The following is a 16,608-nucleotide window of genomic DNA, read 5'->3' as shown; positions in this document are numbered from 1 at the left end:
AATATCCCATCTAACCCTGCCCTCTGTCATTGGGAAGCCATCCCCATTTTCCTGTCACTCCAGGCCCTTGCTTGGATAATTTTCATCTCTGGAGAATTGTTTTTGGAGGCTGCATTTTCCCCTTGGACAAGACGTGCTGGGAAGGGCCTTGTTCAGCCGCCAACGTGTAGAGTGAGGGTTTTTCTTCATCTTCAATAAAAAAACCCCAACTTCAAGATCATCTCAAGAGACTTTTATGAGTAGTTGAGGTCAGGGCACACATGTAGCTTTGAGCAGAACTGGTGAGCACAATAATTACACAAAATGCTTCTGAGACATGATTTTCATTTTCCATGTGTCTCCCTCCTTATTTTATCCTCTGAATGAATCACTCTGTAACCGTGGAAACAATCAACATTCCTTATTTTTGACTTCTTCAGGCCCGGAGTGACCAGATGACACACACCCCAACCTCCCTGGGTTCAGGCACACCCAAAATCTGGGGGCGAAGCTCCCAGGCTGGAGCCAAGGGAGTCACTGCAACATTTAACCTTTCATTGCAAGGGAAAGGCACAAACTGGGTATGAGTTTCCCCTTCTATCCCTTCTCTGTTTATTTCCTTTGTTTTGAGGGATTAAGAGGACCGGGAGTGTCCCATCCACGATAAAAATGAACATTATGTTGCACTGCTTTGGCTTGTTGGACAGGGAAATTGGGAGTGTGGACACATTTCCCCTGCATGAAAAATGACAGAGGTTTATCTGAACTGCCTCTGTGGTGCCTGTTCCTCGTTGGAAAGATTTTATGGATATGAGGTAGATTTTACATTTTGCCTAAGTCACTGGGGAAAGTCGAGGCTTTTTAAAACCAAAATCGTGCCATAACAAGGCCACGACCACACGGGGTCAGCCCAGCTCTCCCCAGTGAGGTTCAGGGCAGAGGTCCTGGACCTGCACTGGGAATACGGTGACTTTTGGACGAGCCTCGTCCAGGTGCATCCTCCCAATTTCCAACGACCTGCTGTGTGGGGACACCCTGACCCAGAGGGTCCATCTGGCCCATGGGATTTAACAGCTGAGCAGCACAATCCTCTGTGTGTGTATCTCAGCTCCCGACCTCCAGAGCTCCTGTGCTGCAGTTGGGATATTGAAAAATGATGAAAAAATCCTTTTTTTTTTTCCAGTTAAACCTTTTGTCCTGCCCCAGCAGGGCTGGGTTTGTCAGTCCTGGAGACCAGTGCTGTCCTATTTACCACCACAGGTGCTGACAAACCTTTCTGCCTGTGGATTTTGCGGCACCAAGAGTCTAAACCAGAGTGGGGAAATGATCTGGATCCTGTCATTCCAGGCCCTTGTAAATAGTCCCTCTCCATCTTTCTCGTAGCTCCCTTCAGGTACTGGAAAGCCACGATTAGGTCACCCCAGAGCCTTCTCTTTTCCAGGCTGAACAATCTCAATTCTCTCAGCCTTTCCTCACAGCAGAGGTGCTCCATCCCTCTGATCACCTTGGTGGCCTCCTCTGGACTCACTCCAACAGGACAATTATATTGATTAGTTTGTCCAGCATGGGAAAGCTGGATCATAGATCAGCCACTTTGCTGAGTCAGCACTTGAAATGTACTTTGCTTCTGTCTGGTGACCAGTGACAGAACCTGAGGGAATGTTTGGAGCTGTGTCAGGGGAGGGTTACTTTGGATATTGGGAAAAGGTTCTTCCCCCAGAGGGTGGTTGGCACTTAACAGGACCCCCAGGGCAGTGGGCACGGCCCCAAGGCTGCCAGAGCTCAAGGAGTGTTTGGACAATGCTCTCAGGGACAGGGTGGGATTGTTGGGGTGCTCATGCAGGGCCAGGAGTTGGACTGGATGATCCTTGTGGGTCCCTTCCAACTCAGGATATCCTGTGGTTCTTACCAGGGCCAGGGAGGATCCACAGCAGCCAACAGAGAAATCCTCCCGATACCTCCGAGGCCAGGCTTTGGTTGCTGAAGACCAAGGGGAAAGTTGAATTAACACATTTCCACTGGTTTCCACATTTCCACGTGTCCTCTCTGACAATTCCACTGTGGAATATTCTGTTGCAGAGGGAAAAAAATCCCCTCCAGCCAAGCGATATCTTCTGGCTGCTCCGAATTTGCCAGCACTGGAACAGGGCGGTCACAAAGCAGGGAAATTGAAAATTCCTGACAGCAGGACAGTCAGAAGGATGGGAAAGGAGCCATGCACTTGCTTGATGTAAATGTCTGAGCCCGAACACACCCTGCTATTTATGAGGGGGGAAAAAGTGCTCTCCTTTCCTTCGGCTCCATGACACAAGGCAGGAAGAACGAATAAATCCCTGCCACAATAAAACTGTTTACATTCTGTTTTGGAAACATGCTTAGGGCTTGGAATACCCAGGGACCAGACTCTTTGGTTCTTTTTAACCTCTCCTAGACAGGGCTGTATCCAACCACCAATAAATCCTGGGGGGTGGAAATGTGTGAAGAGCTGCACAAACCAGCTCCAAGCACCTGGATTTTGAAGAGGACCCAACTCCTGTTTATCCCCTGGAAAGAAAGATGCTGCTGTGTGTCCCCAAGTGTTTCCTGCAGATGGATAAAATAAAGTCAAGAGGAAACCTGGCAAAGCTCTGCTGCCACCCAGCTGGCCCCCTGGGACCTGGGAAATGGCATTTCCTTGGGGCTTAGGATGGTGTTAGAGCAGTTATGGAAGGAGAAGTGCATCTGGACTGTGTCTGCCTCGCTGGAAGTAATTATCCCATCATTATCCAAGCAGCCAAATGTAATTTAACTGCAGGGGAAGTGTTGGGAACCACAGGTGTGTTGCAGCCCCAGCCTGCCATCCATGGAGGCTGGAAGTGTTCAGTGTCTTCAGGGTTTCTCATCTTTCCTCTTCGTTTCCCAAACCCACTTTTTTTTTTTTTTTTCATGGAGAAAATCCCTGCCTGAGGCTGACAACATCTCGCCTCATTAGTGCTCAAATATCCTGGCCTAGAGTCCAAGTCAGAGCTTGAAAAATACACAAAACCAGCTCCAAACTTATTTATGGCTGTCACCCTCCTTTGCACGTGTTTTATGGGAAGTGAGATAGCATCAACTCGTCCCAGAAAACTGGTGCTGAGATCAGATCATGAATCTGGCTGATATATGGGGGATGAAGCCCAAATGGTGCTTCTGATCCCAAAGTGCTGCAAATACAGAGGTGTATGCACTGCAGGTGACTCCAGAGGTTTGGGATCCCTGCAGGTAAAAGGATATTTTCTCACCAGCCACAGGCAGAGCACTCCCAGTGACAGATCTTTCCGTACAAAATGAGCACACTGTGGGTTCCACAAGCCATTTTTCTGGATGGATTAAATAGTAGGTTTTATCTGTTTCCCTTCCACCAAGGTGACATTTGTCTGGTGACTGTCTCTGCAGACACGCTGTCACCCGACATCCAGTCAGTGGGACACTTAAGGAGCATCTTCCTGTCTTTCCCAAAGCTTGTATTTCTATGAGCTCCATTAAATTCAGGATTGAAGCTTCCCCGAAGGAAACACAGCCTTGATCTCTCATCCTCTCCCTCCATGGCTGCTGGGGGATACATGTCAGGGACAAAACTGGCCTCTCTGCAGCCGTGGGGCCCGTCCTGCATCATCAGATCAGCTGAAACCTGAGGACAAAATTGCCACCTTGGTGGGATGAGCAGCAGGAAGGGCTCCATCCCTGATCCCTTAGTGCTGATGAAGCCATGAGCAGGGAGAACGATCCCAAATTTCCCTCCGAAGGAACCCCCCTCCCATTGCACGTAGTGGGGAGACAGTGTCCAACCTACCCCAACTCTGATGAAGCTGGTTCTGCCTGGAGATAGGCAGAGGATCTGGATGAGACAGGAGGCACTTCCCAGCTTTTATTCCTTTGACCCAACTGTAGATGGATCTGCTACAGAAAAAAAAAACGGAAATGAAGGCAGAGCAGGTGGTTGTGGAGAGCAAACACTTGGATTTGGGGGATATTTTAACTCTGGGTGTATCAGAGCACTGGGAGGGGTCTGTGACAAGTTGCACATTTGCTCTGATTTCCTTCCTCTGGTTTCTGAGCTATGTGACCCATCTATGGAGATGTCCATGCCCTAGGAAGTGCCGAGGAGGGGTGAAACTCCAGGTGCCAGCATGGAGGAAAATGCCCTGAGTGAAGGACTTGGAGAGTTGCCAAGGCCTCTGGAATGGCCACAAGTCTCCTATGTGAGACCAGTGTGTGGAGGTTGGTCCTGGGGATGGAAAGGGACCTGGGGATGGGCTTTCAGATCCAAGCTAGCTTTGGGCTCACTGGGAACTGATGATGGCAGATACACCCATGGGACTGAGGGTTTAAACTGACAGAGGGCAGATTTAGATGGGCTATTGGGAAGAAATTCTTGGCTGTGAGGGTGGGGAGGCCCTGGCACAGGTTGCCCAGAGCAGCTGTGGCTGCCCCATCCCTGGAAGTGTTCCAGGCCAGATTGGATGGGGCAGGGAGGTGGAACGAGATGGTCTTTAAGGTCCCTTTAACCCAAACCATTCTGGGATTCCATAATTCTATGGTTGTCTCAGTGGCCATCCCTGTGTCCAGCCCATGATTCCCCCTCGGTGCCAGACAGGCAATTGGGAACATGCTCGGCCGTGTCCCTCTCTCCCGACCATCCCTTTTCCCTCTAGGTGGAGTTATTACACATCAGATTTCAGCTTGTTCCGTGTCTGGATCTGCTCCTGCACCCGGGCAGACAATGAGATTCCTGCCACTGCCCACATCCCCCTTGCCTGGGCTCTTCCTGGGAATTTAGTGACCCGAATTTAATGAAGCCCGGTGTATCTTGGAGAGCTTACACGCCTGGGATGGGAAAGGTGAGCTGTGCTTTGGGTGTGCCTGGGCAGGGGAAGGCAGGAATCACTCGAAAGGAAAAGAATTAATCAGGGATGTACCTTGGGCTCCACGGAGCATCTTCCCTTAATTCTGCTTTATGAGCTTCTCCTCCTTCCCCTTACCTTGTGCTGTAGTTGGAGGGGAGGGAAGGCAGGAAATCCTGCAGGGCTATTTCTGAACTCTGCTTAATTAACGGTGTCATTAAGGGGTGGGGATTGGCTTGGTCACAGAGGGCTTGAAGGACAATTCCTGAAGCGTAGGTTCCAGATGTTCTCATTCCCAGGCTGTGTGGATGTCTGGGACAATGCAGGGTTTGGCTGTGGGTGCTGGGGGAGTAGTTGGGGCTGGGCTCTGCCCTGGAAAATGTTCTAAGCTCTCACCTGGTGCTTTCCCTGGTGCTCATCTCGTTCCCTCACCAGTGACATTCCCTGTTCTCACTTCAGTTCTCTTCCAGGATCCGGCACTCCAGTGCTTTTGAAGATTTAACACCCCTCTTCCTCCCCCTCTTTTGTTTCCCAATCCATCTCAGACACGTTCCCATCCGCTCCTCCTGTTTATGGGAAGAGGAGGAACATTCAGGAGATAAAGCAGCTGCCCACAGCCATCATCTGGACCCTGCAGCTCACCCCGAGCTCCAGGAGAGTCCCCCGGATGTAAGCCCATTTCCTTGGAAGTGCCTGACATGGGATTTTCAGCTGTGAGATGATGTGAATCAGATGTGGTCCCTCGTGATGGGACACAGCATGGATGGGGGCTGGAGGTGGCCTTGGGGCAGCTCTGTCCCTCTGGAAGGACAGGCAGGGTTATTCCCAGGTTTGCCATTCCCAAGAGCTTTCCTTGCCCTCTTTGTCAGGGCAAAAGCAGAACACACAGAACTTTCCTCAGGGTCACTGCTGGAGAACAGCAGGTCTTTGCCCTCCTGCCTAAATCTGCTGAGAGCCGTCAGGGAAATCAGGAACATGATTTTGCAGAGTGTCCCAGATGAGGTGTGTCCATCCCTACCTTCTGGGTGAGCAGGAATTAGATGGGCTTATTTAGCATCTCCTCTCCCACTGTGGGGAACTCAAGAGGGCCCAGGTGCTCTGAAAGAAAAGATGTGGAAAAGAGGGCAGGTTTAGAGGGATACTGGGAAGGAATTCTTCCCTATGAGGGTGGTGAGGTCCTGGCACAGGTTGCCCAGAGAAGCTGTGGCTGCCCCATCCCTAGAATTGTCCAAGGCCAGGTTGGATGGGGTAACATGGTCTAGTGGAAGGTGTCCCTGCCCAAGGCAGGGGGTGGGACTGGATGAGCTTTGAGCTCCCTTCCAACCCAAACTGTCCTGGGATTCTATAAATGATTAAGGAATTACACACAAGGAACAACAGAGCCACTGTCATCCCATCCCATGAGCCCAGTTTGGAGGGCAGTGCTGTGGGATATGGTACCTTTCCTTGGACAGCCTGGGATGAGGGAGATTCACTTTCTCTGGGAACCCCTGAAACTCCCCTGTGTTCCCTCACACTTGTCCCTGAGCAGATCCAGTACCTCCCTCTGGAACATGTCCCCAGGCAAAGGATTAATGGTAGCAGCTCCCAGCCGGGATCACTGATGTGAGTCAGATTTCTAACCCAGATCCTCTCCCACTTCTCACCCCCTTTTCCAGGCAGGAAATCAAAGCCCAGCTCGCTCATTAGGGACTGACCAGCTGTTGACCACAAGCCAAAAATAAAACCCAGAGCAAATGCTTTATTTGCTCAAACTGCTGCATTCTCAAGAGGAGGGGGAGTGGGATTCCTCCAGCCAGAGGCTTCCCACCAGCTGGGAATCTGCAGCTTCACCAGGAGCCGACAGCACATGGGAGCTCTGTTACCAGGTCTTTGTCTCAACTAGGGATCAAAGGGAAAAATTCCTGAATTATTTAAGTGTCTGACAGGTTCCTGCGTATTTGAGCCACTGTGAAATATAGGATTGGCCTTTCCAAGCCACTGGGGATTTAGGAAAATATTTTGCTGCTCCTGTGTCAGGCTAAAAAAAGGAAAACTCCTGAAGTGCAGCTCCGCAGCCTCTTCCACGGATCAGATCAAATGCTGATCAAAGCCTTGAGCTCCCTGGTAGCTTTTTTGGGATGAATTTGGCATGTTGGGTTTTTAAATTCTCCTTAAACTGGTGTTTCCCACCCTCTCCCTCCCCAGCCCACCGGCTGTTTCCAGCTCCCCGTGGGAGGGAGGTCCAGGTTTGCATCCCGAGGGTATCACAGCCCTGCAGCCTGGGAAAAGTCCCCGTTTGTGTTCTGGAGTTACAAAAACCAGACAGGGAGAGCTTAAAGGAAACCAAAGGAGCAGTTTCTGGGGGGCCACTCAAGCCTGAAGTATGTGGAACAGCTGGAAGGATGCAGGGGATTTCAAAGGGAAGGCTGGGATGCCGATGGAAGCTGCATTGCACTGGTGCTTACGGGAAGGAGCTGCAAGCAGGGAGGAACTTAATTTTTTTAAAAAAATCTATAACATCCAGCAGATATTTATGGATCTTTTATCTCTTTAGTGCCTCGGTGCCACAAATAAAAGCACACAGGGCTGTTGTGAGACTGAAAGCAAACAAATAAACCCCTCCGCTGGTTTCCAGAAAGGTTTTGAGCGAAGTCACTGATCAGTCAGAATTTAATTAGACCAATTAAACTGTTCCTGGTGCTGTCACTGAGGGCTTTGGATCTTCACCATCCCTTCCTGCATTGGAGATGAGGGTTAATACACCTGGGAAGTGCAGCCAGATTGAAGCAGGCAACTCACATCCATGCGTGGTTCCGCCTCTGGGCTGCATCCTGGCTGGATGTGCCGACACCAGGTCTGGCTTCCCTGCATCCCCAGTCAATGCCTGGTGGTCCTGAGTGCCCTCAGAGGGTCCCTCTCCTGGGGCAGGGCAGGGTGAACGATGCTGCTGATCCCAGCCCTGGGATGCTCAACCCACGAGGGGTTGGACAAGGCAGGACAAGGTCGGACAAAGCTCTCGCATTCCCTCGTGGTGTGAGCCAGGAATTTGGGAGACTGTGCCTTTGCACACAGCCAGCCCCACAGGGAGCTGGTGCCGGCCACCCAGGAGCCCCTTCCTGGCCTGAAGGCTGGAGAGACTCCAACGTGCTTCCTGAGACACTTAAGTGACTCATCCAGCTTGGTTTTACTACGGATTAATTTAAGGAGCTTTCTACAGCCCCTGCCCACCACAGGAAAGCCCCAGTGCCTGGGGTGGCCATCCCACAGCAGGAGGAATGGGAAGGCTTTTGGAAACCCAGTTGTCCTGGTTGTAGGCAATAACCCTTCTGGAGTGGTTTGGGGTCAGTTTGTGTTATCACAGAATCACAGAATCATGGAATGGTTTGGGTTGGAAGGGACCTTAAAGCTCATCTCAGTCCACCCCCCTGCCATAGGCAGGGACACCTTCCACTAGACCAGGTTGCTCCAAGCCCTGTCCAACCTGGCCTTGAACACTTCCAGGGATGGAGGTTTATTGCCTCCCCAAACCAACAGCTTCCCCAAATGATCCTTTTCCATCAATTCCTGTCAGCGGGATGTCCTCATACCCGGCTCTCACCCCCTCCTTGCTGCAGGGGACAGCCCTGTTTCGGACGTATTTCTTGTTTGCTTTGTTTTTAAAAGCTCCATGGGTCTGCAAACCTCTCCCCCATTCAAAACTCCACTGATCCCACTTTAAACCCGCTCCAGGCCTTGCCCATCTGCACGGTATTAAGTTACTTGGGGCTTAAAACTCCATAGGAATCCCAGCCGACCCCCCAGCCCATGCCGGGCTCACACAGGCATCCAAATCCCCTGCCTGCATTCAGAGAGGTGGGTTTTCACCCTGGCAGCCGGTTTGCATCAGTACCTTGACAAAAAGTGATTTATTTTTTCCTTTTCCGCCCTCAAGGGCCAGGAACGGGGTCAGTGAGTGAGGAACATCATCCCCCTGGCCCTGCTGCTTGCTGGAGAGCTGGAGTTGTCCCATTTTCAGGCATCCCTGCCACTTACTTTGGTTAAACTGGGGGTTGAGCAGCCCTGTTGGCTCTGAACCTCCCTCCCCATCATGTGCTTATCAAAATAGTTGGAAATAGTTCCTTTTTTTCCTAGTGCAGCTGTGGATGCCAGACGGTCACAGCTCTTCCTCCCCGAGGCTGAGTCACTCCCGGGGGCTGTGGACACCCACAGGCTGGTTTCTCCCTGGGTTTGGTTTTGGTTTTAGTTTGGTTTACTCCAAAAGGGACAACCACGGCCAGATTTTGCTGCGTCAGCAGAATAAACCTCCATGTGTCCCTCCGGCGCTGGAGCTGTGGGAACTGGGATTTGCAGTGCCTTGGCTTGCCAAGACCTTCCTCATCGTCTGCTTTTGGGTTTAATGCCCAAACACCCCCAAAACCACCTGGTCTGTGACATCCTCCCCAGCACGTCACTGGAAACCCTCTGCGCCCACCACATCCTGGTTTTCCTTTGGATAAGGAGCATGGAACAAATGGCCATAATCCCCCCTGTCCTTGCTGCCTGTCCCTGAGGTGGATCATCCATCCCTTCCCACGGGCTCCAGCTCTTGCCACTTCCCTCCTTGATCCATTTTCCAATGTGCTCCTCGTGCTTCCTCCTCACTCCCATGTCCATCCTCTGTGTGTGGTCATTCCCATCCGTGCTGTATTTTATCTGGTGTTTCTCCAGGTTTTAGGAAAACCACATTATTTTTTTTTTAATCCCCCTGCGCTGCAACAGCTCATTTTCACTTGCATCTTTTCGTCTGAGGAGAAAGGAAAGATCACCTCGATCCTCCTGAGACCCTCTCCCTGCTTCCCAGCCTCCTGCAAGCGCCTGCAGTGCTTCCCACCCGGCTTCTCCCAGCTCCCGTCCTCGGGGGGCCGTGCGGGGAAGGGCTGCAGCCGACAGCAGCCTCTGCCTTCCCATGCCCCTTCCCGACCTCCTCTGCTTTTCTCCTCAGCGTTTCCTGCTTTATCACCTCCCCCAGCTGCAAATTCAGGCCCTGAAGCAGCATAACAGAGCCCTGTGGGATGGATGGACTGAGGGGACTGGGTCCATCTTCTCCCTCCATCTTTCCTGTCCACGTTGCACCTCCCCATCCAGCATAACCCCAGGCTGGGAAATGGGAGGTAAATATTTTTCAGCGAGCCATCCCCATCACACACCCAGCTCTGGAGCTATTCCAGAGTTATTGCCGTGCCTCACCCGCTCCCAAAATCATCCAGCCGAAATCCTGGCGCTGCCTGCCAGGAGCGCGCACGCCACCCCTCCATTCGTGTGCCTCTTGGGGCTGCCTGGACTTGCCAGCACCCAGAAGAACAAGCCCTCGGGTGTGGGGCAGGATTGGGAGCATCCCTGGCACATCCTGAGCACACCTCCGCCCCGGCTGCGGTCCCACTTGCGGCGGGAACAGGGAGTGGGAGGAATCGCCCGGCATCATCGGGCCACCCCTCCCCTTGGATTTTATGGAGCAAGGGTGCAGCCTTTCCTGGTGTGAAACTCAGAGGATCGGTGCAGAAATGGAGGAATGCATCATTTGTGCCAGGGGAGGTTTAGGTTGGGTATTGGGTAAAATTCCTTCATGGAAAGGGTGGTCAGGCACCGGCACAGCTGCCCAGGGCAGTGGAGTCACCAGCCCTGGAGGGATATAAAAGATGTGTAGATGTGGCACTTGGGGACATTGTTTAATAGTGGGCTTGGCCTAGATCCTGTGATTCCCTGCATCCTTGGGCTGCTTCCCCACTGCCTGCCTGGCCAGGGATTGGGATCTAAAGGAGACCTAAAGTGGGCTCCAAGAGATCTGGAAAGGGACTTTGGACAAGGGCCTGGAGGGATAGGACGAGAGGGAATGGTTTCCCACTGCCAGAGGGCAGGGGTAGATGGGATACTGGGAAGAAATTCCTGACTGTGAGGGTGGTGAGGCCCTGGCACAGGTTGCCCAGAGAAGCTGTGGCTGCCCCTGGATCCCTGGAAGTGTCCAAGGCCAGGTTGGATGGGGCTTGGAGCAACCTGGGATAGTGGAAGGTGACCCTGCCCATGGCAGGGGTTAGAACAAGATGATCTTTAAGATCCCTTCCACCTCAAACCATTCCATAATTCTATGACTTGTGGGTCCCTTCCAACTCAGCATATTCTGTGATTCTGTGACTTCTTCTGCTTTTTGGTGGCATTTGTTTCGGCAAGCTCAGGATAGAGCAGTGTGAGGGAGCACAGGGCTGGCACAGGATGGATCTATCCTATGGGAGTTACTTATGGCCCTTCCACAGCTCAGTTAAAACCACAAAAACCAGGAGTGGCAGCCGAATATTAAATAAAAGATTTGACTTTTATTTAAAATAAAATGCATTTTTACATAGTCTTGAAACCACAGAGTACTCGAACACAACACTGGTTATTCCTCGGCATCGGGTGGGGGACGGGATTCTCCTCATTGGCATTATTGTGGGAATGGCTTAATGAACCTGGCCCCAGGTTATCAGTTATTGAGGGTGTTGTGGCACAGCTCTGAAATCCCCTTTAACTTAAGGTAAAAATTCACTGAAATTGTATTTTTTGTGTTTTTTTTTTTTTTTTTTTCATTCCTTGGTTTCTCCCCATACCCCTTCCAGACATCCTATAGGTACTGCTGATACACAGGATCTATGCAATATTCTAGCTGGCTTGTGAGACTAGTTAACAAAACTGTACAATTTTATAAAATTTGTGTTTTTTACATTAGTTACACAAAACCTTTTACTTCATAGACCTTTTACTTCATATCGTAATGAAAAACTTTGCATATCAGAGGCAGAACAGTGACTATGCTGGTGAATACTAAAAGTGTCATAATACAATATGGTGTACAAATAAAATTAAAAAAAAAAAAAGGACAATATAAATGATTATCAAAAGGCAAGTTAAACAAACAAAACCAAGCTATAACAGACTAACAGAAGATCATCTTCAAGGCCACACAAAAGTCACATCAGGTACCTGTCGCAGTCCTGGTGTGTGTAGTGTGAGAGGAGAGATGGCAGCTCTGTTTAGGAATTAAAAACTTCCAAAAAGGACAAATGTACAGAATAAAAACACAAAAAAAAAAAAAAAAGGAAATAAAACACTCATGCATTAAACATGAAAAATAGACTTCATATAGGTTAAGCCCCTGGATGGCTTTACAAGAAGATGGCTTAGAGTTCTCTTCCAAAATTGGCTGTTTTAAGTCAGTTAAACCTTATCCTGATCTGCCCACTGAAATCTGGATCCACGACCCAGACATGGTCTTGTTATAGCGAATTAACAGAAGTGCTCATTAGTGCACACAGATTAACTGGTCTGGTAATGCAAAAAAAAAAAAAAATAAAAAAAAAAAATTCCAATGATAAAAAGAAAAAAAAAAAAAAGATACATTTCAAGCTTACTTTATTAAGCAGCATTATCTCAAAGAAGAACAGCTTTGGAAAGTTAAATATTAATTAATATGGCCATGGGGGTTTTCCTCCGGGTGCGGGGCGGGCGGGGCTCACACCCAGCCACTGGTCAGTTTGTAGAACATCTCTTCATCTAAGCTCTCGTTCTGGTCCTTGGCCCGCGTGGACAGGAAGATGTACCCGCCGATGAACTCGTGCACCACTTTGCAATCCACCTCCGTGCAGATGAAGGACACCCGGACGTCGTCCGCGAACTCCACCGTCACCTGGAGCGCGAGAGCACAGCGTCAGCCCCCCCCCGGGCTTCCCAAGTGAACTGCTGCCTCCTCTCTCCTTGATTTTTCTGTCTACTCAGGTGCTTTTTCCCAATGCCTAAGTAAAATCCAGTGATGTCACTGCTGGAGTGGGTCCAGAGGAGGCCACGGAGAAGCTCTGAGGGCTGGAGCCCCTCTGCTCTGGAGCCCGGCTGGGAGAGCTGGGGGGGTTCACCTGGAGAAGGGAAGGCTCCAGGGAGACCTGAGAGCCCCTTCCAGGGCCTAAAGGGGCTCCAGGAGAGCTGGAGAGGGACTGGGGACAAGGGCTTAGAGTGTAAGGACAAGGGGGGAATGGCTTCCCATTGCCAGAGGGCAGGGTTAGATGGGATATCAGGAAGAAATTGTTGGCTGTGAGGGTGGGGAGGCCCTGGCACAGGTTGCCCAGAGAAGCTGTGGCTGCCCCTGGATCCCTGGAAGTGTCCAAGGCCAGGTTGGATGGGGCTTGGAGCAACCTGGGCTAGTGGAAGGTGTCCCTGCCCATGGCAGGGGGTGGAACTGGATGATCTTTAAGCTCCTTCCAACCCAAACCATTCCATAATTCTGTGATTCTATAAATGATGATTTGGCCTCAACGATCATTATGGGTTCCTTCCACCTTTACACATCCTATAACTAACTCTATGATGACTGTTAGTCAAATATTTAGATACAGAAATACCTTTTATTGCCTTTTTTATTATTTTTATTAATTTTCTATTTATTTGCCTCTTCATTTATTTATTTAAATTACCATTACACCTTTTATTCCCCCATGACTCAGAAACAATCCCCCAGCATGTTTCCACCTCTCTGTGGTGGGCACGTGGCCAGATTTTCTTTACTTCCAGAGAAACAGAGACCAGGCACAGACCCATTGAAGTCTGAGCTTTCTTTCCAGTTTTCCCTGGTTTTCTAAGTTGAATTTTTGCCTGAGAAATACTTTATGGGGGCTGGGGGAGCTCGTTTTGGAGGCACTGAACAGACCAACCATTTATTGATGCTCCTTCTCTTTTTGTCCACCCATCACTGACAGCTCTGTAGGAGGGAGGGTGATTCCCAGCAGAGTATCCAAGCTGAATAATTGGGATATTGGGGCTTGCAACTGGGTCAAAACAATGACTCTGAGGCAGAGGGAAGCTGAATAATTTTTCCAACAACTCTTAACGAGCCACAAACCGCAGGACAACAGCCCTCATGTATCCCTGGCAATTTTAATTAGGTGTGCTGCCAAAAAGGAGACCAAAAATTTGTTCATCCAAACGTAACAGTGAGGGAAAAGCCCATCTCAGAGCCTGGGGAAGTGTCTACTCTTTCTTTTCACTACTTACTTAAATGAAAGCCTGAGCTGTACAGCACATAAAAGGAACTTGGGTATGGATAAGGCCCTGTATATTTATGTTATTGGTTAGGATGAAGCCTGAGCATCAATGTTGAGGTTTGATTTTACTTAACTGCCTTGGAATGGGTGTTCAGAGACCAGTGAAAATTATTCCTGGCTGCAGTAGAGAAAGATTCATGTTTTTTTTCTTTATTTTAAGGGTCACACTCTACTCCACCAGCAGTTGGGACAAGCTCTGCTTGATCTCCAAGGAGGGTGGAAGAGGAGGGAGGAAAAACTGTATTACATCAATATAGTAACATCCACACCTGGAGCACTGTGTCCAGCTCAAGAAAGACATGGAGCTGCTGGAGCAAGTCCAGAGGAGGTCATGGAGATGTTCTGAGGGCTGGAGCCCCTCTGCTCTGGAGACAGGCTGGGAGAGCTGGGGGTGTTCACTTGGAGAAGGGAAGGCTCCAGGGAGACCTGAGAGCCCCTTCCAGTACTTAAAAGAGCTCCAAGAGAGCTGGAGAGGGACTTTGGACATGAGCATGAAGTGACAGGACAAGGGGGAATGGCTTCCCACTGACAGAGGGCAGGGTTAGATGGGATATTGGGAAGAAATTCCTGATTTCTCAGGTTGCCCAGAGAAGCTGTGGCAGCCCCTGGATCCTTGGAAGTGTTCATGGACAGGTTGGATGGGGCTTGGAGCAACCTGGGATAGTGGAAGGTGTCCCTGCCCACGGCAGGTGGAACTACAAGATCCCAAACCATTTTGAGATCCTTTCCAGATCCCTTCCAACCCAAACTATTCTGGGATTCCGTGATCCTAGGAGTGGCGCCTGTCTCAGGGGCAGGAGCCAGGGAAGAGGACAGGTTGTAAAATGCCATCTCACCATTTTGATCTCCCAGTTCACGTTCCACTGCTTCATGTTGCTGAAGCGCCAGGTCTTGACGGCGTCTCCCGTGCTGGCGTCCATCCGGATCAGCCGGTTGTAGGCGATGCCGATCAGCTCATCCTTCTTCCCACCCTGGAACCTGTGACAGGGTGAGGGATTAATAAAACTGAGCCTGTGATAAACGCAAATTCAGCGGCTGAGTTAACTTGTAAAATAATTCATATAAGTCGATGCCATCAATGCTTTTAATTTCAGTTCCAGCGTAACTTCCCCAGCTAAGGATGAGCACAAGGGTGTCCCTGCCCGTGGCAGGGGGTTGGAACGAGATGATCTGCAAGGTCCCTTCCAACCCAACCCATTCCACGATGATTCGGTGATTTTTAACACACCCCACACATTTATTAAGGAAAACTCCTCCTGCCCAGCCCAGCGGCCCCACCGACCTTGCGTTGAAGTGCGTGATGCCGAACTCCGGCAGCGACTGCCAGGCTTGGATAAACCGCATCTTGGCCTCGATGAGGCTCATCTGGGCCACGTTCTGGTGGGCTTCCAGGATGCGTGCCGTGATCTGCGGGCGGCCAACACACCGGATTTAGGGAAGGGGGGCACCTCGGTGGCACCTCACGCGAACGGCTCGGGAGCCGCCACGGATCCGAACGTGGATAATCAACGATTTCTACCCCAAGGTCTTATTTCAGCCCCGACTGCTCAGAGCCTGCGACCACGGCGGCTAAACGTGGAGCTTCCCATCTCCAGACATATCCAAGCAAATATAGATCTGGGCTGTCTGGAGGCAAAAGAGCCGCTCGGGCTCTCAGGGAATTTTAAGGCGCAGGACGCGAGCGAACAACAACAAGGCAAATTTGTGGTGTAGGGTTTCCAGTTTCGCAGCATAAGTCACTGGGGACCACTATAAAAAAACCAAGCAGGGCCCAGGTTTCTCAGGGAGGGTGTAGGTTTTTGTTAGTGTTTTCATCGCTGCTCTCTAAACCAGAGGGGTTCTAGATTATTTTTAAGTTTTATTTTAAACGTATCTTAATTTTATTGTTGCTGTCACTTACCAAGTCTCTTACATAGCCTGGCTGTAGATGGCAAGGCGAAATGGAAAACAAAAAAAAAAAAAAAAGGAAAAGGAGGCAGAAAGAAAAAAAAGCAATCAGAAATATGGCAACAAAGCAAAGAAAAAGTGTAAATTAACTGCAAACCAAAGTTCAAGCCAAAAAAAAAAAAAAACCAAACCAAAACACATGCACAATTCCTTAGGTGGAAAAGCAGCCAAAGTGAATGTGAGCAGGGACAAGCGAGCAGAGATCTGCCGCTCGTGCTGGCCCTGCTGGAGCACTGGTGTGATCCCAGCTGGGTCCTGGCATTGGTTTTGGTCCTGAGATGGTTTTTGTTGGATCTCAGGAAAAGGTTCTTCCCCCAGAGGATGGTGGGGCAATGAACAGGATCCCCAGGGCAGTGGGCACGGCCCCAAGGCTGACAGAGCTCAAGGAGGGTTTGGACAATGCTCTCAGGGACAGGGTGGGATTGTTGGGGTGTCCTGTGCAGGGCCAGGAGTTGGACTGGATGATCCTTGTGGGTCCCTTCCAACTCAGGGGATTCTGTGATTCTATGGACAAGCTGATGGATGAAGGGGAGGGTGAAGCTGCTGGCTTGGAAGAGAATTCATGTCCTCACATTCCTCCCCACATCTCTGAACAAACTCCAGGCTGCTCACTGACAGAGGAAGCTCAAGAGCTCACTATGAGCTCAAAAGTTCCTTTTATTTGGGATATGCAGAGAAATGATGGGGATGCTGCCCAGGGGAACAAGCAGATGTAGGATAACATCAGCTGGGCT

The 16,608-nt window shown here is 50.3% G+C and overlaps 1 protein-coding gene and 1 long non-coding RNA gene across 5 annotated transcripts in view; one reads left to right on the top strand and one right to left on the bottom strand.

Moving 5' to 3' along the window:
* Positions 1 to 11,153: 11,153 nt before the first annotated feature.
* The window catches only part of FERMT2 (FERM domain containing kindlin 2), a 53,638-nt gene continuing 48,183 nt past the window's right edge, over positions 11,154 to 16,608 (bottom strand). For 2 of the 4 annotated variants that reach the window (XM_064659619.1, XM_064659617.1), the window contains 4 exons: positions 15,828 to 15,848; positions 15,210 to 15,334; positions 14,764 to 14,905; positions 11,154 to 12,522 (listed from right to left, as the gene is read on the bottom strand). In XM_064659619.1, the coding sequence (XP_064515689.1) occupies positions 12,349 to 12,522; positions 14,764 to 14,905; positions 15,210 to 15,334; positions 15,828 to 15,848 (462 nt within the window). In that variant the 3' untranslated portion in view covers positions 11,154 to 12,348. The remainder of the gene's footprint in view (positions 12,523 to 14,763; positions 14,906 to 15,209; positions 15,335 to 15,827; positions 15,849 to 16,608) is intronic. The other 2 variants (XM_064659620.1, XM_064659618.1) reach the window with 1 other exon arrangement.
* LOC135416449 (uncharacterized) lies at positions 12,517 to 14,954 on the top strand. The gene is made up of 2 exons (XR_010431585.1): positions 12,517 to 12,611; positions 14,088 to 14,954. It is a non-coding gene; the product is annotated as an uncharacterized LOC135416449 (long non-coding RNA).

Source organism: Pseudopipra pipra, chromosome 6, assembly GCF_036250125.1.
Source record: "Pseudopipra pipra isolate bDixPip1 chromosome 6, bDixPip1.hap1, whole genome shotgun sequence".
NCBI lineage: Eukaryota > Metazoa > Chordata > Aves > Passeriformes > Pipridae > Pseudopipra > Pseudopipra pipra.
The sequence above is the reverse complement of the archived record's forward strand: the minus strand, read 5'-3'. Positions and strand labels throughout refer to the sequence as shown.